Here is a 22,414-nt window from a genome sequence, read left to right on the forward strand (position 1 = left end):
TGACCAAGTGCTAACCAATGTGGATTTGCGAATTACTAAGTTTACAAAACCTTTTTAAAAATTGTTTTAAAAAAAGGCTTAGTTTTACAAAACCCTCTGGCTTTGTCAATTTCTAGTTAGTTGTGTGGCTGCCAGCAAACGGCTTAAACTCTGAACCTTAGCAGTATCATCACTTGCAAAAGAGGAGTGGTTTTATCACCTTATTTTGAGCATAGTATAGGCTGAAATCTTTTGTAAGCTACAAAATGGCATATAAATGTCAGTTTTACTGACAGAGCAGGAGCACCGTCATCTCGGACAAACACCGCCACTTTTAAGTTCCAGCTCCCTTTCTAGCCTCATGAATTTCAAGGAAATCACTTCTCTTCTAATTACAAGCAGATAGAAAGAGCAGTCAGTAAAACACAGATAAGACAGCTCAGGCACAGAGTGAAGTAGGGGGAAAGTCTCTTGGGTAACTACCAAACCTCACCCTCATACAATGGGCCCCAGTGAAACAGTGGGCCTTAATAAGCACATTCCTTTCCCTTCAGGTGTACTAAGATAGGGAAGCTAAAAGCAGACTTTTAGCTGCGGGTATGCCTGCAGCTGCAGACAGATGTATGGGAACAGACACGCAACTCTCCCTCCCAGATAAGCACAGCAAAGAGACACAGAAGCAGTCCAAGCCTCTGTTAAACTCTCCCACCCTGAATCCTTAAAAACTCTTAGTCTGTAAGACTGTGGCTCTGACCTAACTTGGCCAGCCGCCAGTCTCAGGTTTATTTAAAATAAACCTGTCCCTGTTGACTATAAAGCCACAGTTCGTGCTTCTCTCCTCTATTTAATTCTTACATCTACGTTTGTTTGAAATCCAGCTTTTCCTATGACCTCAACAAAATAAATAGAGGCACATGTGAAAACTTAGCTTTAACAGGGTTATTCTCTTGGAAGAATTGAGTCAATTTCCTTAAAGCAGAAAAACCTAGACGACGTTATGGGTTGAATGTTTTAAGTTCCTTGGTGCCTGTTTTATTTGTATATTTTATACCGTGCCTGGTTTCTTGTGCCTTTGCAGTGCTGTCAAAAATTCTCTTTTTGAAACAAGGAAGCTGCAATGAGAAAAGCATTTCTAACTTGCAGTGCATCACAAATCTTCCTTTCGGAGATTATAGCTCTAGATCTTTTCCAACCTCAAGTTTCCCTCTACCGCCAGCCGAGCCCTGGAAACCACCCAGAGGTGCACAGCGCCTCCTCCTGGGAGAGTGGCAGAGTCAGCCGGAGTCCGCGGCGGAGCGCTGACCTCCAGTGCAGCGGTCTTCACTGTGCAGTCTCAGAAGCACCTCGGGAAGTTTCTGCACAAGTACCCACGCCAGGAAGGGGAGACTTGGCTGGCTCTATAACGCCCCAAACTCGCTTGAGCTGAGGATAAGTCTGCAATACCGCGGAAGACAACGGATGCTAATGAGACTGGACTTCCGAACCTCGCTCTATGGGTGGGGCTTCGCTTTTTCATTGCACCTTGCCCCTTAGAGTTGGCTCTATGGGCGGGACTACGCCAGGTGGGTGGGAACGCGCTCTATGGGCGGGACTTCCGCCTGTGGACGGGGCTCCGTTCGGTGGGCGGGGCTACGGCTCGTGAGCGGAATCCTGACTGGTTCATTCTCCCCGGAACTTCCTAGACGCCGTACGTGCCAGATGGTGTCACTTGGAGCTTAAAAAGCTGCACGCAAGTATTAAATTTCTGGTGAGAGTTTAATAAATTAAGTTTTCTGGAGGGCTGGCGTGAAGTTTGCAGGGGTCGGGGTTGGATTGGGCCGGTCTCGTACCGTTGTGGCCCGTAGGCTCGGTTCCGTCGCGCTCTGCCTCAGGCAGCCCTACTGGGTAGCAGGCCCGAAACCCCGGTGCTTGTTGGGCTTTCATTTTGGGCTGTGTCTTTCATGATCAGTTTCTACGTGGTTTTCAGAGAATTTCCCTCCACTCGCACACCCCCACTAGTGTATTACTTTCTCCACGAACCTTGCTCAGGTCTACAGCTCTAGTAAACCTCTCCTCCACTTGAAGACTGTTCATGGTCCATGTGTGTATTATAGGTAGTGTCATGTACAATATACCTATCATGTCTGTGTATGTTCCGTATATATACTGTCATTATTTATGTTCCATATATATTTTTGTGTATAAAATATAAGTTCTCTACCATACCTGGCATATAGCAATTGATTAATATATACTAGATGAATGATTGGATTTTGGTTACTATTGTAATGATTTTAATTTTTATTTATTTATTTATTTTTGAGACTGAGTCTCAGTCTGTCGCTCAGGCTGGTGTGCAGTGGCGCGATCTCGGCTCACTGAACCTCCGCCTCCTCGTGTCTCAGCCTCTCGAGTAGCTGGGATTGCAGGCGCGCGTCACCACGCCCGGCTAATATTTATTTTTTTTAGTGGAAACGGGGTTTCATCTTGTTGGCCAGGGTGGTCTCGAACTCCTGACCTCAAGTGATCTGTCCGCCTCGGCCGGCCAAAGTGCTGGGATTACAGGCATGAGCCTCCGCGCCTGGCCTGGAATGATTTTAGATTACTTCATTTGAGGGGTTTTATTATGTGTGTTTTATTTTTTGCATCTTCTGTAATAACCATGTATTTTCTACTGCATTCTTTTTTAAGTAGGAGGAATACTGTTGGGGTTCAAAAGCATTGCTTTTTCAGTTAAGTAGTTCCTTAATTACTTACAGTGTTGTAAGACTACATTGAAGGAAGATATAAATTTCAGTCAAGGCTACGACTGAGCAAAGGAAAAAAAAGGAAGAATGTTCAAGGTGTCTGTGCAAGAGAACAATTAGACCAGGCTGGCTAGAGCAGTGTTTATAGAGACGCAACAGGAGATACGTGTGGCAGATTTAGGGTAGATTCAGCGTGCCAGTAATATGCCAAGCCAAGGCACGTTGCCCCTTATACATTGGGAAAACTGTTGAAAGTTTTTAACATTGGGAAGGTCGATCGCATAGCTTGGTGCCAGATAGCCACTGTGCAGATGGCTTAAGCCAGGGGTTGGCAGACTTTCTGTTAAAGGTAGGACACTAAATATTTTGGAGTTTGTGGGTCATAGTTATAGCAGGAAAGCAGCCATATCAGCACATGATTGAATGGACATAACTGTATTCCAATTAAACTTTATTTTTTAATTAATTAATTTTTTTGAGACAGAGTCTTGCTCTGTCACTCAGGCTGGAGTGCACTGGTGCAATCTTGGCTCACTGCAACCTCCGCCTTCCGGATTCAAGCGATTCTCCTTCCTCAGTCTCCCGGGTAGCTGGGATCACAGGCATGTGCCACCACACCCAGCTAATTTTTGTATTTGTAGTAGAGACAAGGTTTCGCCATGGTGAGGCTGGTCTCTGCCTTTGCCTCCCAAAGTGCTGGAATTATAGGTGTGAGCCACTGCGCCTGCACTTGGCCTCCAATTAAACTTTACTTACAAGGACAGGTGCTTGGCCTGATTTGGTCCATGGGCATAGTTTGACAAACAGTGGTTTGAACAAATGGACCTAGGGACTTCAGCGGTAACCCAGTCCTGAACTAAGCAATACTATACCATGTTGTTGTATAGCTTTTATATTTATACATGAAGTGCAATACCACATAACGTTAGCTCTGATGTAGTCTGCCTGGCTGTAAGTCCTGGCATCTCCTGGTTATTGACAGTGTGACATTGGGCAAATTAACTTCTCTTTGCGTCAGTTTTTTAATTTTAATCTTTAAAATGGGGATAATAGTACTTCTTACAAAAGGTTGTTGTAAGGAATAAATGAGTTAAAGCACATTAGTGTAGTGCTTGTACATATAATAAAAGCTCAATACATGTTAACTTAATATTTTAAAAATTATTCCTCATATACATTATTAAATGCAGATCTGAGAGATGTTTTAAGGTAGAATTTACTGGCTTAATGCATCTCTAGCTACGGAGGAAAGACAGTATCCAACATTTCAAGGCAAGGGCCATTCACATAGAGGTAATACGGAAGTCATAAAAGTAAATTAAGGGAGAGAGGGAGGTAGGAAATGGAGGATTAAGGACTGATTTTGATGGGATGCACAGGAGAGAAAGTGGGGAGAGTAAAAAGGAATAAAAAAGAAGTCAAGAAGGAGGCAGAATCAGTCTCTAAAGTATGATAGGAACCAGAATAGCATAGTAGTATATAGACTAACAGAAGGATGGGTGGTGAGGTACTGCTGAGAATAACAGTTATTGTGTTGATGATATTAGTGAATTCAACCAGCAGATATTAATTGGATGCCTCCTATGGGCCCATTACTGGGGATACAGGGAAGAATTACATATATAACTGTACTCAAAGAGCAGAAAATCTACTAGGAGTGAAAGACATGGAAATAATGTATGCACCAACTTTAAAAATAATCAAGAGTAAGATGGAATTTTTTAGATTTAATTGGTACCTTTAAAAACTTAAAATTGACTTACGGTTCATAAATGTGGGCAATTTAATTGAATTTATTTTCTTTTCTAGACAATGGCCAAGAACAAATTAAGAGGGCCGAAGTCCAGGAACGTATTTCACATAGCCAGCCAAAAAAACTTTAAGGCTAAAAACAAAGCAAAACCAGTTACCACTAATCTTAAGAAGGTGAGTATTAGTTAAGCACTCTGACTTTATTGTTTACAAGCAAAGTGTCCTTGTAAGCTGCTGAACAACTGTATGCTATTACTTTTTAAAAAGGTTCTTCATTTTTCCTAGAAAGGTAAGGATGGTTTCAAGCATTTGTCTAAAAAAAAATATAAAAAAAAGGAGGAAAAATAACCTCCCTTTCTTGAAAACAAATGTTGAAAAGAAATAGACATTTTAACTATAAATGTGTGAAACTTCAATTTAATAGTTTTACTGAAGCATATAACTCATTTAAAAACCATAGTATGGGAAACAGTTCTTATCTCTGAACTCAAATATAAGAATGTATTAATAGAGGCAAGACATGGGATGTCAGTGAGCACCCATTCTTTTTCTCCTCAGTAATTCTTGTCTCTTTGAAAACATCTGCAATTCAAACAAAAACCTGTAAAATGAAGATAAAAAATATTTATTGAAATGCACAATTTGAAAGGGGTTTCTTTTCTTTGTTTATATTTAAAAATACCTGAGAAATTTCTTAAAGATTAACTAAGTTCTTCTAAGAAAAATTTTTAAGAAAATGTTTTCAAGTTTCAGTAGTAGATGGAGTCAGCTGTCCAGGACTATTTAATTATAATAGTCCATAGAAATCTAACATTTCATCTTTCAACTTTCATGAGCTAGCTGAGTTAAGCTTTTTGGTTGAATAGTTTTATGATTTTATAAATGCTAAGAATGAAATTAAGCAGATGATGGGGGTTTTGGGGATGACAGTTTATATAGGATGGTCTTCATAGTTGACACATTGAAACCAAGACTAGAATGATAAAGAGCTAGCAATGCAAAGAGCTAGGAAGTGTTGGGAGTGGTGGGTTCGAGGCAGAGAAAATAGCAAGTGCAGAGGCCCTGAGCTAGGGAAAAGCTTGGTGTATTTAAGGAAGATTATTTTATTTGGACAGGAGGTACTAGAAGTTTTATATATGCCACCAGGTAAGATCTAAGAGAGAGATCTATGGGTAGGCAGCATAAGGTGCAAAGGAGATAAGGGTTTTGAAGGAGAAATTGTTTGGCAGCAGCAGTGAAGAACAAGAGCACCACCCCTACCTCTGTTAGACTCAAAAGAGGAGGACTGCAAGGGAAGCTGTCATCAGGGGTCTTCCATTAAGACAAGAAGGTCCAGGAAGGGTTCAGAGATGTACTGTTATGTTAGAAGGGACTAAAAGTATTTGATCCAGATTTCTTGTATAGAAGCGGGATGACAGCACTGTAGCCTAGAAAGATTTTGGACACTGTAAGGATACAGGAAAAAAGCAACTCTAGTTCTTATTCTAACTCTCATATGGTCACTCAGCACTTCCAATGCTAGATTTGTGGGGCGGTTTCCCCCACACCTAACAATTCTGCAGATGAATCTTCAGCAGGCAGCAGCTGGGTGTCCTTTAATTCAAATCTGACACTGCTGACCTGGAGATAGTGTCAGATTCCACAGGTTGAGAGTTGAGTCCTAAGCCTCTCCCCAACTTCCAGTGACAATCACAAGCCCCAGATGTTTTACCTGTGCTTCTCACCAACCAGCTATAAGTAAGTGTTCCCATGACCCCCTCCTTGGGTTTGATTAATTTGCTAGAGCAGCTCACAGAACCCAGGAAAATACTTTTACCAGTTTATTATAAAGGATATTACAAAGGAGACAGATGCGTAGCCAGATGGAAGAGGTGCAGGGGGCAAGGTACATGGGAAGGGGCATGGAGCTTCCTTGCTCTCTCTGGGCATGCCACTTTCTAGGAGCCCCCATGTGTTCAGCTATCCAGAAGTTCTTTGAACCCAGTTCTTTTGTAGATTTACGGAGGCTTCATTATGTAGGCATAATTCATTAAATCGTTGGCCATTAGTGATGGGCTTAACCTTTATCCCCACTCCTCTCTCTGGAGCAGAAAGTCCTAATCCTCCAACCCTGTATTTTTTATCTGACTAGCCCTCCTCCTGAAGCTATCTAGAGACTCCCAGCTACCAGCCATCTCATTAGCATTCAAAAGACACTCTTATCCCTCTTAATACAATAATTTAAAAAGCTGTATGACAGGAAATGAGGACAAAGACCAAATATATATATATCTTATTATGAATCACAATATCACAGTCACATATTTTGGCCTTCTGTACCATAAATGTGAGGCATAGCCACATAAATCTCATTTTTTAAAAACCAACAGTTTTTGTCTGTAATTTCCCAATAAGACTATAAGAATTTTTGAGTGAATTATCCCTAATTTGTTGGTAAGAGTTTTTAGATTTTAGATTTAATGGGTTAAGGTTGAATATATCTTATCTTTAATGGTTATGAGATCATAGATTAATGCTTTTTTTTCTTTTTTAAAAGATAAACATTATGAATGAGGAAAAAGTTAACCGAGTAAATAAAGCTTTTGTAAATGTACAAAAGGAACTTGCACATTTCTCAAAAAGCACTTCACTTGAACCTCTACAGAAAGAACTGGTAAGCAGAAATCATTTGCTTTTTTTTATGGCTAACAAATTGAGGCTAATAAATTAAACTCCAAGTTTTCAAAGCCTGTAAGTTGAGTGTAATTTTTAGTACTTGGCTCTCTAGTACTAGGCTCTGTAGTATAAATAGAATATTCAGACTCTAAAACATTGTCTGAATATACAGATTTATTGTTCTGCTTCCAAAGATATGACTAGAAAAATTAAATTGAATAGCAGCTTATGTAAGTCATTTGTCTGCTATTGTTGTCTACGTTTTTAAATATGATACTTTCTCCTTTCAGATTCCTCAGCAGCGTCATGAAAGCAAACCAGTTAATGTTGATGAAGCTACAAGATTAATGGCTCTGTTGTAATATAGTGGTGATGCATCTAATTCTCCACAAAGACCAATAAATTAAATGTTTTATACAATTTTATTTTTAAAAATCTTGTTAATGTACAGGCATTGGCACATTTTAAAAACAAACTACATAAACAGATCTTTCCTATAACCTAGGAAAGTGGAATGTCAGAAGTCAACAAAATGTGATAAACTTAAAGTGCTAAAACAGAAGGCACTTCACAAAATCTGTTCACTGAAACAGTTATATATCCTCGTTTACATCCTTCACTTTACAAGTGGCAGTGAATGTCTGTTTGGATAGAAGGACATACAGAAATACAGGCAGTTTAGTGGCAGTAAAAATATAAGACAAACAAGTAATGAGTCCTTGGCCAACATGTTTTTGATGACCTGTAGTGTCCTTTAACTTTCCTCTTGTAAGAAGAAAAAACAGAAGGATTCACAATTAGAAGAAAAGTTGAAATCCAGAATATAGTTACTTTTGGGAGTGGGGAGGTTTGTGGATATTAAATTACTTATCCCCTAAAGCAATCAGAGCCCTTTGTTTTTATGGTTGAAGTTTTGTGAAGTAAAGAAAGTATTAGGGAAGAACACTTCAGAATCAGTGAACTAAAAAAGGTGTTACATTCATTATTTTAAATACTTAGGTTATTAAGAAGTCTAAAATGTTACACAGTTAGAGGTAGATAACAGTCCCAAGTTTCCATGGAATCTAATAATTTAGTATCTGGACATCAAACAGATCACAAACTCCTTCATTATCATCTAAATTAAAGTTGTAGTCATCTGCCGGAGTAGGAGAAAGCCTTAAGAGAGGAAACACTGCAAACCAAAAACAAATTCAGTGTTAAAGATGGTTTCTACATACGGTTAATGATCTTTAACAAAATACTCTCAAATACATCATTCCAAATTAAAGACTTGTGTAATATGTATTTTGAAAGATTCTCATTTAGTAACAATTTATACATTGATTATTGATACTAGATTGAGAAATAGAAGTTAATTTTTTCTTTCTTTTTTTTTTTTTTTTTTTTAAGATGGAGTCTCCCTGTGTCGTCCAGGCTGGAGTGCAGTGGCTCTATCTCGGCTCACTGCAAGCTCCGCCTCCCAGGTTCATGCCATTCTCCTGCCTCAGCCTCCCGAGTAGCTGGGACTACAGGCGCCCGCCACCACGCCCAGCTCATTTTTTGTATTTTTTAATAGAGATGGGGTTTCACCATGTTAGCCAGGATGGTCTCAATCTCCTGACCTCGTGATTCACCTGCCTTGGCCTCCCAAAGTGCTGGGATTACAGGCATGAGCCACCGTGCCTGGCTTAGAATTTAAATTTTTTATTGGTTGAACTTATCAATAAGGTAATATAACTAAAAGGCAGTAATGAGGCCAGGTGCAGTGGCTTATGCCTGTAATCCCAACACTTTGGGAGGCTGAGGCAGGTGGATCACCTGAGGCCAGGAGTTCGAGACCAGCCTGGCCAACATGGTGAAACCCCGTCTCTACTAAAAATACAAAAAGTAGCCAGGTGTGGTGGCAGGTGCCTGTCATCCCAGCTACTCAGGAGGCTGAGCCAGGAGAATCACTTGAACCTGGGAGGTGGAGGTTGCAGTGAGCTGAGATCGTGCCACTGCACTCCAGCCTGGATGACAGAGGGAGACTCTGCCTAGAAAAAAAAAAAACACAACAGAACACTAATGAAAGTGTTTTTCCACTTTGCAAACAGAAGAATGAACTGGACTTACAAAGTCTGCTGATGTTCTCTGCTTCTACATATATGTTTAGTACATCTCTAGTTACTATAACATTTGCTAACTTAACTGCTACCACTTCGTAGGTTTCTACTATATTTGTTAGGAACTAGGACTCTGATCCAAAAGAAGGAGAGAAATTATTAAAGTAATTAGCATATTGTAGCTAACTGATATTTAATAATTTTTCAGGTTAGATGACAACATGGTTAATACTAATTCAGTGACTTCACATTGGCAGCTTGAAATTGGCCCAGGTAGGGGTATTTACAAAAGCAGGTGTTCAAATCACTTGCTGATTTAGACAAGTTATTTTATTCTTCTTGGACCAGATCCTTCAGGAGTGGAAAAGGCTAACAGTTTATTTTCAATGAAGGTGAGAAGTATCCCCATATGGATTCCTTTCCCTCAAAATGCAAGCAGAGAAAGATAAATTCTGAAGGATGCCTATTACTTACTGTAAGTGTTAAGGGAGAATTTACATGAATCTTCATAGTAAAGCAGGTAGCAAATATATGTTCATTTCTTTTAAATCATGTTTCACTTATAAATTCCACAAAAGCATTACTGATATATGAGTTAGTAAAATTTTAACCTACTTACCATCAGAAGACATTAACTCATCAATGATATCTCCACTAATAGATCCTGCTGGAAACAGTAATAAGGTTTTGTTACATTTCTGTTAACAGTAAAAGATACTTATGTTTAAACACAAGTAGTCACAGCAGCAGCTTGACTGACATGCACATTTATTTAAAGTACTAGTACTTTGTGGACAGGTTGTTTTCATGAGTACCTAGTCTGTGCCTGGCATTACTTTTAAACTTCCAAACTCAAGACGAAGACCGAAAGACTCATCTGTCAGGCGTGGTGGCTCATGCTTATAATTCTAGCACTTTGGGAGGCTGAGTGAGGCGGACGGATCGCTTGAGCTCAGGAGTTCAGACCAGCCTGGGCAACATAGTGAAACCCGTCTTTACAACGAATACAAAAAAATTAGCCAGACACTGGTGGCACATGCCTATAGTCCAAACTACTTGGGAGACTGAGGCGGGAGGATCACTTGGGCCCAGGAGGTTGAGGCTGCAGTGAGCTGAGATCACGCCACTGCATTCCAGCCTGGCTGACAAAGTGAGACCCTGTCAAAAAACAAACAAACAAAAAAAACCTCATCATCGTTCTACCAAAACTGACTCAGTTTTAGTCAGTAGTTTCATAATTCTCCCAGTTATTCAACCTTAAAACTTCAACATCACTTTCCATTCCTCCTGTTATCTCCAGATCTCACACATCAAATGTTATTTTGCCTACAGTGTTTCTCAAATCTGCTCGTTAATTTCTCTTCCCGATCTCACTGTAATCACTGTTTTAGCCTTTTTATTATTTATTTTGAGACAGGATCTCGCTCTGTCACTCAGGCTGGAGTACATTAAGTGCTGTCGTGGCTCACTGCAGCCTTGACCTCCCAGGCTTGCAATCCTCTCACTTTGGCCTCCCTCCCCAGTAGCTGGGACCACAGGCACATGTCACAGTGCCTAGCTAATTTTTAATTTTTTTTTTTTTTTTTTTTTAGAGATAGGGTCTCACTGTATTGCCCAGGTTGGTCTCAAATTCCTGGGCTCAAGCAGTGTACCTGCCCCGGCCTCCCAAAGTGTTGGGATTACAGGCATGGGCCCCACCACATTTGACCCTTGTTTTAGCCCTAATGTTCTCTCAATTGCATAACTGCAAACATCTACAGTTTCCATCGCCTCTGAATTCTGCTTCCCAGGGCCAAAAGCATCTTTCCTAATCATATTACTCCTGTGTACACCATTATAGCTAATTATGCTATTTCCTTGGTCACAGATCTTCACTGGTTTATTGGATAAATGTCCTAACTACTCTGAAATTCAAGGCCTGCTCTAATGTGGCCCAAAATTACTTTCCTTAGTTAGGATTTCCAAATATGAAACCATAAAAACAGAATACTCACTTTTTAAAAACACTTTGTTGAAGCCAGTGTGTTAATTGTGTCAAAGCTAACCCAGGTAAAACCCATGTAAAGCTTGCCTGCTTTATATCCTAATTAGATTGTAAGCTTTTTAAGGACTATATTTTCTTTCTTTTTTTTTTTTTTTTTTTTTTTTTTTGAGACGGAGTCTCGCTCTGTCGCCCAGGCTGGAGTGCAGTGGCGCGATCTCGGCTCACTGCAAGCTCCGCCTCCCGGGTTCACACCATTCTCCTGCCTCAGCCTCTCCAAGTAGCTGGGACTACAGGCGCCCGCCACCACGCCCGGCTAATTTTTTGTATTTTTAGCAGAGACGGGGTTTCACCGTGGTCTCGATCTCCTGACCTCATGATCCGCCCGCCTCGGCCTCCCAAAGTGCTGGGATTACAAGCGTGAGCCACCGCGCCCGGCCTCTTTTTTTTTTAAGATGGAGTCTTTACTCTGTCACCCAGACTGGAGTACAGTGGCACGATCTTGGCTCACTGCAACCTCCAACTCCTGGGTTCAAGCAATTCTCCTGCCTCAGCTTTCCAAGTAGCTGGGACTACAGGTGTGCGCCGCCACGCCCAGCTAATTTTTGTATTTTTTAGTAGAGACAGGGCTTCATTATATGTTGGCCAGGCTGGTCTCGAACCCCTGACCTCAGGTAATCTGCCTGCCTTGGCTTCTGTAAGTGCTGGGATTACAGGTGTGAGCCACCGCGCCCAGCCAGGACTACATTTTCTATTGTGCATCCTAATGGCCTATAGCATAGACATATTTATAGGGGAAGGAAAGGAATAAATGTGGGCAAAAAGAAGCAAAAAAACATTCCACGTCCAGTTAGATCTTGTTAGCGTCACTTTTAACCTGTGAACTCCCATTTTAGCAATGAGACACATCCTAGAGGTAAAATAAACAATTTAGATTATATACAATGTAGTTTTAAGTTATCTGCAATATGATATCTATATTGGCACAATTCATTCATTCATTCATTCACTAGTCACTGAGAGATTGCCTACCATGCTCCCTTTATTTGGAATCAGTAAGGTACTGCCAAATTAAGAGTTGTGCGCTCTACTCCTGATACCCAGTGTGAAACATTTTAGCTTTTTAAAATTTCATAAATGAAACAACTGAGGAAAGTAAGATTTCCTACATAATTGGAGTTGAGACCATTTATCACTTCTATAAAACTAAGCTTCCCAAATAAAAAGTATAACAAAAGAATATGGAGAAACAAGAGGCATAAGTCACTATGGTCTGTACTTAAAGATAGTTGGAACATATTTTCTTAAAGGTAGTTGGAATGTATTTCACTAATTTATCCTAGACTTACTAAGAGAGATAAAAGAACCTTACCAAGTAAACGTCAGGTAAAAGCTGACATCCATATATGCCACAAATGGAAAATTCCACACCTGACCTTGTGATAGGTTGCAGTCAAGCCACAGTCAATACTTTGTTTCATGCAAAAATTAAAACTATTGTATAAAATTATCTTCAGGCTATGTGAATAAGGTGTGTATGAAACAAATGAATATTGCGTTTAGACTTGGGTCCTATCCCGAAGATATCTTATTATGTATATGCAAATTATCCAAAATGTCAAAAGTGCTTGGGACATTTCTGGTCACAAGAAATGTCCCAGGTTGGATAAGAGATAGCCAACCTGTTTTTATATTTCTCCCTCTCTAATTTACAAAAGAAAGGCTCTGAACTCACCTGAAGATATATCTGTAGCTGATGTCTGCTGCAGAGCCTGGCTTCTTTCAGAGACATGTTGCTCAGGCAGATTTTGAGTTGCCATGCTGGATTTCTGTGGAGTCACTGGAGTCAAGGACTGGGAGGAAGGCTGTGTGAGGTCATCAGGTGGGGGAACAGGAAAAACCACGGGCTTAGATGAACTCGACTCTTTATTTATAAGCAGCACATGGATAGGTCCTGAATGACTCTTTAGATTGATCTGGTATTTCTTTTGTCCATTTTGACCCTTTGAAGTTATTGGGTATAAACAAATGTATAATTACTAACATTTCTAGCTAACTTAAAACAGTAAAATAAGACAGGCAAAGCTATTACGGACTTACTAAATTCACATAACACAATAACGTCATTAAGTCAAAACACAAAAGTAGAGACATAGAGTAGAATGTAATTTTGAGGGCTCTAAACCACTAGTTTCTAAAACGTAAGCTTTTCACAAATACTGATCATCAAAAACTCTCTGTTGTAGAATTCTGGCAACCATCCGTTGTTACCATGTGTGACTATATAATAGCTCAGGGCCCAGCAATGCTCCAGGTATTCTCCACATACAGGAACTTTATCCCCTGGAGTTGGCCACCACAGATGTGGTCAGTTCAACATGCTTCACAAATCAAACTCTTTTTTTTTTCCCATCTGCAAGCACAAAGACAACTAATTTTTCCTACAGAGAAATAAACATAACATTCATCCAGCTGAAAAAAGTAATCTGTATCCCGAGGCTTCAGACTCCAGTAATACAAATGCCTAAATGTAAACTTTTTGAATAAGGGGGTGCGGGAAGGAGGTAGATAATATAGTAATCTTTTTCTACTCCCTTTTTTGGTTATTGCTTTCAAATTAATTTGTTTTTAAAAATCTGAATCTGAAAACGAAAATCATGAAACTCATTTATAGAGTCAATAAATGTCTCTGACTTAATAAGCCAGACAATGTTTTGTAAAAGACCTAATTTAAAGGAATTGATTGTTGATACGTACATTGAACTTTTTCCTCAGTGGCAATTTTTATATTAGTTGTAGATGTGGTGTTGTTGTTGTTGTTTTGAGACAAGAGTTTCACTCTTGTTGCCCAGGCTGGAGTGCAATGGCGCGATTTCAGCTCACTGCAACCGCTGCCTCCCGGGTTGAAGCAATTCTCCTGCCTCAGCCTCCCAAGTAGCTGGGATTACAGGCGTGCACCATCATGCCTGGCTAATTTTGTATTTTTAGTAGAGATGGGGTTTCACCATGTTGGTCAGGCTGGTCTTAAACTCCTGACCTCGAGTGATCCACCTGCCTTGGCCTCCCAAAGTGCTGAGATTACAGGCATGAGCCACTGCACCCAGCCCAATGTGGTCATTTTAACTGATTTTTATAGATTATTGGCCATATCATTAGTCATTTCTTGACATCCTCTAACTTAAAAAATCCAAATTTAAAATAATCAAAATGTTAAATCATTTTAAATCATTTGGTTACTTGGGGATAGATATCTTAGGGATTAGGACCCAAGTCTAAACACAATATTCATTTGTTTCATACACACCTTATTCACATAGCCTGAAGATAATTTTGTACAATAGTTTTAATTTTTGTATGAAACAAAAATCACTTGATAAAGCATTCTGATTACTTTTTAAAAATTGACTTTATTTGAGCTAAATGATATCAATCAATGACTAAGGATATAGCCAATAATCTTTAAAATCATTTATGATTCATTTAGTTCTACAATTTTACCAAGGAATTAAAGACATACAAATTCAGGTATCAATAGTTTCAGATAAAAACTTGACTAACAGTGTTTACACAATTAGCTCACATTCAGCTAAAGAAAAGCAGATTCATTTTTCCCACTCATATAAAAGTTATCCTACGTACCATTTCTGGAATGGGTACCTCCAGTTGTGTACCAGAAGGTGCCTGAATGGCCAAAAGTGTATCACCTGGTCAAAAATAAATATAAAAAGTTACATAAAATACTGTTGATCATGGAATACAGTGGCAAGAATGTGGGCTCTGGAATCAGAATGTTTGGTTCAATTCCAAACTAGGTGACCTTGAGCTTTGGTTTTCAATTCTATAAAATCGGGGACACACAACCTACTGCATAGATTTATTTTGAGGATTCAATAAGATAATACACGTATTAGTATTATACATGGGTTAGCTGTATGATTCTCATTAACAAATTCAGCTCAAGTTGATTTTGCTTTCACTAAGACTCCTGTAAAGTCTGAGATTCTTAAAACCATTTAGCCTCAAATAATACTGTTCATTGGACTGAGGATTCTGGAGATTAGGTATGAGACAGTGAAATGTTGAGCTTAAATGATTTTATTATTTTTGAAGCCAAATTCTACAACAAATCTCTGTTGAGTTGCAGATGAACAGAAGTCTCAGCAAACTTCCTTAAAAAACTCAGGAAATACAGTGGTAAAATAGAACAATAGGCCCATACGTATTTCCAACATAGTCTTACATAGAAAGTCAGATTCCGCTTGATGAGGTACTTGGCAGAATCTTTTTAAATAGGTGGATAATACACATAAATTTAAATATGCACAATTTCATTTTACTTGTGCTGTAATTTTGGGAACACACGTCCCCCCATTTTAGTTATATTAATAACCATAATTATTAACATGATATTGTTATTTTAAGGAGAAAACACAGGGGCAGCAAATTGCATAGGAATAGGTTTCCTGGTTATGAGATGGATTCACCTAATTCTTTCCTCATGGTTTCTTTGGGTTTCGTTTGAGACCAGCATACTTCCTGCATGTAGTTTCATAAACAGTGCTGATGAGAACCATGTTCTAGTTTAAGTTTGGTCACTAACTCTGTGACTGTGTGACAATGAAAGTTGCTTAATCCCGCTCTGATTTAGCTTGCCCTCTGTCCCTGTCCCCTTCCCCTCCCACACACAGTTGATCCCTACCAGTGGAGCTAATGAACTGAATGCTGTGAGAAGCAGCTATTCTCACGAAAACAGAAACAAAAGCAGCCTATCAATACATGGCATGGTGGAGTGAGACACAATGTCCACAACTTCTGAAAATAATGACAGGATGAGGACACGGAATTCTGAATCACCCTCCACTAAATAGGCTGATGAGAGGAAGAATGCAAGGAAAAGTCTAATGGTACTTACCATTAAAGCAATTACAGATGTCTTCATGAGTTACATAGGAAAATGTACTGTCATAGGAGTTAAGGAACAACATTTATATCAAGCCGTAGGCATTTAAATTAAGGTAATACATCTGAAGGTCAAACTAACTAAATGACCATATGCACAAAGGGACTGCCACACATGGACAGATAAAAAAAGAAGTCTAGTCTAGAAAGGTAAAGACAATCAAAGGAGTTCCCATCCTTTGCTCTTAGAAGAAGCCATTCTGATTTTTGTGACATTTGAGGACCTTTAGGAGAGAGATGGAAAGCAGTGCACATTCTTCATGGAGGCAAAGGTTTCTGGGGGAAGGGAAAGGATGGGGAAAAGGAGGCCACCAGCAACCATATCAGCTTCCACATCAGGAATTTTCTGTGATCGCTGTTTTTTGTTCTTGTATTAAATGGTCAGGTATGGCCACAAGAGGACACAGAGGAAAAGAAAGGCTCAGAAAAACCAAGTATTATACTCCTAGGTCCTAGTGATGGGAGGCAAGGCAGGCTACTCAGGGCCACGTGGTTAAGACACCAAGGTGGTCAGGAGGCAGAAGTCAGGAGCAAGGGGAAAGCATTAGCCCAGAGCTTTTATTGGGGTTTCCTTGGGAAAAGAAATGCAGGGTGGCCGGGCATGGTGGCTCACGCCACCCAGCACTTTGGGAGGCCGAGGCAGGTGGATCACTTGAGGTCAGGAGTTCAAGACCAGCCTGACCATATGCACAGAGGTGCTGCCACACATGGACAGATAAAAAAAGAAGTCTAGTCTAGAAATGGTGAAACCCGTCTCTACTGAAATACAAAACTTAGCAGGGCATGGTGGCGAGTGCCTGTAATCACAGCTACTCCGGAGGCTGAGGCAGGAGAATTGCTTAAACCCGGCGGGGTGGACGTTGCAATGAGCCAAGATCGCGTCACTGCACTCCAGCCTGGGCAACAGAGCGACTCCATCTCAGGAAAAAAAAAAAAAAAAATGCAGGGCGGGGAGAACACTACAATTAGCTAGTTTGGATAATTTTGTTTTGTTTTGTTTTGAGACGGAGTTTGCTCTATCACCCAAGCTGAAGTGCAGCAGTGTGATCTTGGCTCACTGCAGCCTCTGCCTCCTGGGTTCAAGCAATTCTCCTATGGCCTCCCTGGTAGCTGGGATTACAGATGCACGTTGCCATGCCCAGCTAGTTTTTGTACTTTTAGTAGGGACAAGGTTTCACCCTGTTAGCCAGGCTGGTCTCGAACTCCTGACCTCAGGTGGTCCGTCAACCTTGGCTTCCCAAAGTGCTGGGATTACAGGCATGAGCCACTGCATTTGGCCTAGTTTGGATAATTTTGGTGGGCTCTAAGCTATGCAGGTAGTCCCCTAGTTGTCTGGTACCTGGCCCTGGGATGATTAAGGCAGAGGAATATTGCCACCTGGGGTGTATGGACTGGAGAGAGGAGGTCTGGACTTGGACTAGTTAGTTTATATATCAAAGGGATGCTCCTGGCTGAGCCCATGCTGTTTCTAAGAAGTGGCTAGTCCCAGGATGGGCAGTCTCTCCTCAGCCAGAAAGGTTTATTGAGATGTCAAAATACCATAATATACAGAAAATTGTATATATATCACACATAACCACGGCTGAGGCAATGGGAATGGCCAGCATCTTGTAAAGCAGGGCAGCGAAGTCCAAGATAAAATAGATTAATGGCTTTTGAATTTCAGAGCTCCACAGAACACAGCTTGAAAACTCCCATTGTTCTCAAACTGTTAAGGAGCTCTGATCCATAGAAAGGAAATAACAAATGAGATCATGGACTTGTTCACCAAATACATGAAAACGTGAAAAGTAAATTATATTGTATACATTAGTCAAAATTTCATGAGGTGCTACAAAGTAAAATGTGGTTAGTTTCTTTAAGAGTACAGGTAAGTTCATAAACTAAGAGAATCACAGATATCTAAGAGAAGACAGTGGTTTGTAAGAAACACATGGATATGTGTTTATATATATATATATGATAATGTTTTTATATATTATATATAAATATATATTATATATATATTATATGATGTTATATGTATTATATATAATAACGTTTTTCCCCCAACATATATTGGTGATAGGCACATGCGACTTAGACCCCTGTTCTCCAGTAGGAACTATTTTGGGGTTCATATTAGGCAGAAAGTATCAAGGATTGATTGTGGACACATGATATCTCATCTTTAAATGAAAAATTTTCAAAACTTTGAGAGCTGTTGAATTTTATACTTCAGAACACTGAACATAATTATTTAAAAATACAAATGTACTTAACAATGGCTTCTAATATTCACAGATTTCCTAAGCACACTGGCTAGCATACTGCATTCTATCAATAGGTAGACCAAAAGTCGGCTAATCTCTTTTTCCCCCTCAGTGCAACACAGGAATAACGCTAATGGATCCGTACTATATAACTTAAAAAGGTAACATTTAGAAAATATTAGTATATATTATAAGAATATAATAAAATTAAAATGTTATATTTACTTATAAAACTTAACTGTCTAAAAACAAAGTGAATGATCTTCAGACTGAAATAATTTATACATACATATTCCAAAGCTATACGTATATGCATAACTTATTTAAAAGGATATCTATTATTAATGGAATCGTCCATCACATTTTTGATGCTTTGCTGTAGCCACAACTTCTGCTGATCAAGTTCTCTTTCCTTCAGTTCTAGATCTTCAATTTCAGCTTTAAGATATCTTAATCTATCTATGACTTCTTTAGTATTACAGCCAGCACCTACACCTCTTAAAAACATATGAGAATTAATATCCTCAGTATCAGATTTAGGTTAATATCACTTAATTTTTACTGTAATAAAACTGACTTATTTAGTAATATATTCAAGACAGAAGTCTTTACACTCTTAAAATCAAGCACTAAAATCCTTAAAAATTTTAAACACCATACCTCTTGCTTAGAAAATTTATTGACAAGAACAACCAAATTACAAAAATTCTCAAGCTTCCCTACAGTGTTTTTTTGTCATCTGGAAGGCCAGACTGGTTGGTGACTGGGTACCATAACAGTGTGCTCAGCAGTCACACCTAGCAGTCTCAGGATGTGACTGAGGTGCTGGTAAAATAAATTACAACTTTTTAATGTTTTGGTGGAATTTTGGCTAAAACAAAACAAAACAAAAACTATGGTCAAAGGGGACACATTAGAAGAACAGAAATTGTTACATTCAAACGTATAACCAGGCCACAATTAATGACAACATGCATTTCAATCAATTACTATTTACAAAGTACAAATTCCTGTGAAAGTAAGTTCTTGCTCTCAAGGATGGCTAAAGAGTTAGGAAGAGATTAATAGAAGACAGTATGCAATGTGTGCCAAATGAGTAATAGCTTGAGGGAGAAAGTAAGATTTGAACTTTAAGAGTGAAAACTCAACATCCAAGAGAGCAAGGGAACACCCAACACAGGAGTGACAAAGAGGCCCAGAGAGGTGTGTTCAGGAAAAGCTGAGGGGCCTGGCTGAAATAGAGGATTTGGGAGAGAGAAACATTGGGAAGGTCAAATTTTACAGAGCATTGAGAAGAAAAATAAAGGTTTCAGAAGAGGGTGCTGGTTTGTAACTTACTTCCACTGGATACTGTTTTTTGACTTTTTTTCAATCAAGTCAATTCCCTCTAAGACATTGGTGATATCATAAATTCTCCTTTTTTGCCTCACAGCCAAAGTATCAGCAGCCTGTTTAGCAAAGACAACGAGAACAGTGAAATAAAGGGCAAGTCATATTTTAAAGCCAAAAAGGGTTGATTACTAAGTCCACAGCAAGTCCAGTCTCAAATTTGACCCAGTCAGTTGCTTGGGGACAATAGCTGAGCATGTTCAAAGCATCTCCCAAACACTGCAAATACCAAAGAAATTATTCCATTTAAAAGCTAGCAGATGTTGGAACAGAAAAAGAAATTAAGGTCATGACACAAAGCCTGCAAAAATAAAAGAACACAATAAGAATACTTTGTGTCACCTTATGAACTAATCCTGAGGAGGAGCTACTAATTGCCTATCCATGTCACCTCCTATCTTATTTCTCTGTTCATAAACAGTCTCATCTAAAGATGCATTACTTATTTTTTAAAATTTTAAAGAATTACATCTCAGCAATTTATGTTGGTAATTAAGACACTTGGAAATTCTGAACTATACGCACACTTATAATACCTTGAAATAAATATCTACATTTTTAAACTCATAATGAAAACAGAGGAATGAATCATGCCATCCTAACACAAAGCAAGAAATCAGAATCAATAGCTCAAGATTGCACTAGCAACTATTATACAAAAACTTGGTAGTTGCATTCACATTAGATAAGATCAACCAAAACAATATATGCTATCATGTTATGAATTCAGTAACACTGAACAATTCCTCTGATTAGTTCCAATTCACTTTTTTGATGTTTGTTCCCAAAAGAACAGAGAGAACCTCAAAGAAGTTTTCAGAGTGGATCAGACAATAGCCTATTTTGAATGTGGAGCCACATTTTAAGATTCATGGTAGTTACAAATATTTGTGTCTCTACTGACAATTTTCAGCACATTATCTAAAATATCTAAATGAACAGGATTTAGCTTCGCATAACTGCTAACAGCTCTCCCAGCTTCGCATAATTGCTAACAGCTCTCCCAGAGAGCATCACTACTTTCTTGATTCTGTAAAAACCTAACTCAGCACAGTGTTTGTAATCTGGACCTGCCTTCCCCCTGGAGAAGGTGCCACTGACAGCTATACTCACTGTACAGGCATTTGGGATCTTCTCTCAGACCCATTTTTTTGTATGTGCCACCAAAACCCCCAGGTTACTACTGTTCCATCATTCAGGTCTTCCTCAGGAAGGGGATTCATGCCTCAGTGGACCAGGAGAATAAGCAGGATGTGGCAGAAGAAGGAAAAGCAGGAGAGTGGGGCTCTTTGTTCTCCAACTCTAACTTGGCACTGTCCCTTCTAGAGAACCAGAAAATTAACAGCAGGACTAGCCATGGTTTGTTTCATTGATACCTTCTTCCCTTGTACTTAGCAATTCCCTTCTTGTTTTATCTACCTTCATAGAATTTTTACTCTTGACTTCGAGGCTGTTTTTATGAAGAGTAATACACGACTGCAAAGTTAACGGTACAAATCTGAAGCTGAGGTTTCATTTCTCACTTTCCTCTCTCTAGAGAGCTCCAAGCCATGGCTCTGTGTTATTGGTATCTATGTACTCACACACGAAAGCATTCACAGCCATAGCAACAGCACACTGGTTTTGGTATCAGAACATGTTTGTATGAACCAGACCACAAGATCTAGCTTAGGTCATTAGGCAAAGTGCCATGAGATTTAATTTTTAGCTTAAAGTTTTAAAAAGGTGTCTTGCTTATCATTTATATTTAATACTGCTTAACAATCACAACATTTAACCCCTAGTTTCTAAAACTAAACATTATTTCTCAAATACTTTACTATTTAAGTATGTAAACATATAAATGGCTAACATGTACAGATCATATGTAAAAGAATCTCCAGGAGGCTTTTATTTTAGAAAGTCCCATCATTCTTTTTTTTTTTTTTTTTTTGAGACAGAGTCTCCCTCTCTTGCCCAAGCTAGAGTGCAGTGGTGTGATCTTGGCTCACTGCAACCTCCACCACCCGGATTCTAGTGATTCTCCTGCCTCAGCCTCCCAAGTAGCTGGGACTACAGGTGTGTACCACCATGCCTGGCTAATTTTTGTATTTTTAGTAGAGACGGGGTTTCACCATGTTGGCCAGGCTGGTCTCGAGCTCCTGACCCCCACCTGGACCTCCCAAAGTGCTGAGATTACAGGCGTGAGCCATGGCACCCAGCCAGTCCCATCATTCTTAAGTTCTGAAGCTAAACACACTGAGATCCAATCCTAGGGCTGCCACTTCCTATCTTCAGCTGGCCTCACCATAAGCTCACTAAGCCTCATTTCCTTTTTCATAAAATGGTATAACATATACTGAAAGGAGTATTGTGGGAATTAAACTGGATAATCTTAGCACAATGTCTACTGCATAGTGATTACTTAAATGTTGGCTAGTCAGCCTCATCATCAAATACAGGCTGAAACGGATGGTGGGTAAGACTGTGTTTAAGATTGGTTGAAGTTTATGTGTATACAGACTTACCTTGTTTTATATAGTGTTTGAAAAAAGTTGTGTATGAATTCTTTAAAAACTAATTTGGGGCTTTAATACCTGACAGAATCGTACCATGAATCTCCACCACCGCCACCACCACTATCACCACTACCTTCCT

The 22,414-nt window shown here is 39.4% G+C and overlaps 2 protein-coding genes across 4 annotated transcripts in view; one reads left to right on the forward strand and one right to left on the reverse strand.

Annotated features, from left to right (window-relative positions):
* The first annotated feature begins 1,600 nt into the window (after positions 1-1,600).
* RBIS (ribosomal biogenesis factor) lies at positions 1,601-7,986 on the forward strand. Its single transcript, XM_003269508.4, has 4 exons — positions 1,601-1,726; positions 4,515-4,631; positions 6,994-7,110; positions 7,403-7,986. The coding sequence occupies exons 2-4, from the start codon at positions 4,518-4,520 to the stop codon at positions 7,472-7,474; spliced, it is 303 nt and encodes a 100-aa protein (XP_003269556.2). The 5' UTR covers positions 1,601-1,726; positions 4,515-4,517; the 3' UTR covers positions 7,475-7,986.
* The window catches only part of E2F5 (E2F transcription factor 5), a 45,888-nt gene continuing 30,992 nt past the window's right edge, over positions 7,519-22,414 (reverse strand). Inside the window, exons 2-8 of one of the 3 annotated variants that reach the window (XM_012496128.2) lie at positions 19,727-19,836; positions 18,724-18,885; positions 16,090-16,133; positions 14,817-14,881; positions 12,913-13,180; positions 9,816-9,860; positions 7,519-8,286 (exon numbers count right to left, since the gene is read on the reverse strand). In XM_012496128.2, coding sequence (XP_012351582.2) covers positions 8,177-8,286; positions 9,816-9,860; positions 12,913-13,180; positions 14,817-14,881; positions 16,090-16,133; positions 18,724-18,885; positions 19,727-19,836 — 804 coding nt within the window. In that variant the 3' untranslated portion in view covers positions 7,519-8,176. Of the gene's footprint in view, positions 8,287-9,815; positions 9,864-12,912; positions 13,181-14,816; positions 14,882-16,089; positions 16,134-18,723; positions 18,886-19,726; positions 19,837-22,414 lie in introns of all 3 variants that reach the window. The other 2 variants (XM_003269506.4, XM_030795199.1) reach the window with 2 other exon arrangements.

The sequence above is a fragment of the Nomascus leucogenys genome, chromosome 16, assembly GCF_006542625.1.
Source record: "Nomascus leucogenys isolate Asia chromosome 16, Asia_NLE_v1, whole genome shotgun sequence".
NCBI lineage: Eukaryota > Metazoa > Chordata > Mammalia > Primates > Hylobatidae > Nomascus > Nomascus leucogenys.

Coding starts and splice junctions, on each gene's coding strand:
- RBIS (XM_003269508.4), top strand. CDS start 4,518: ATGGCCAAGAACAAATTAAGAGGGCCGAAGTCCAGGAACGTATTTCAC. Junction 4,632..6,993: donor TTACCACTAATCTTAAGAAG/GTGAGTATTAGT, acceptor CTTTTTTAAAAG/ATAAACATTATGAATGAGGA. Junction 7,111..7,402: donor AACCTCTACAGAAAGAACTG/GTAAGCAGAAAT, acceptor TTCTCCTTTCAG/ATTCCTCAGCAGCGTCATGA.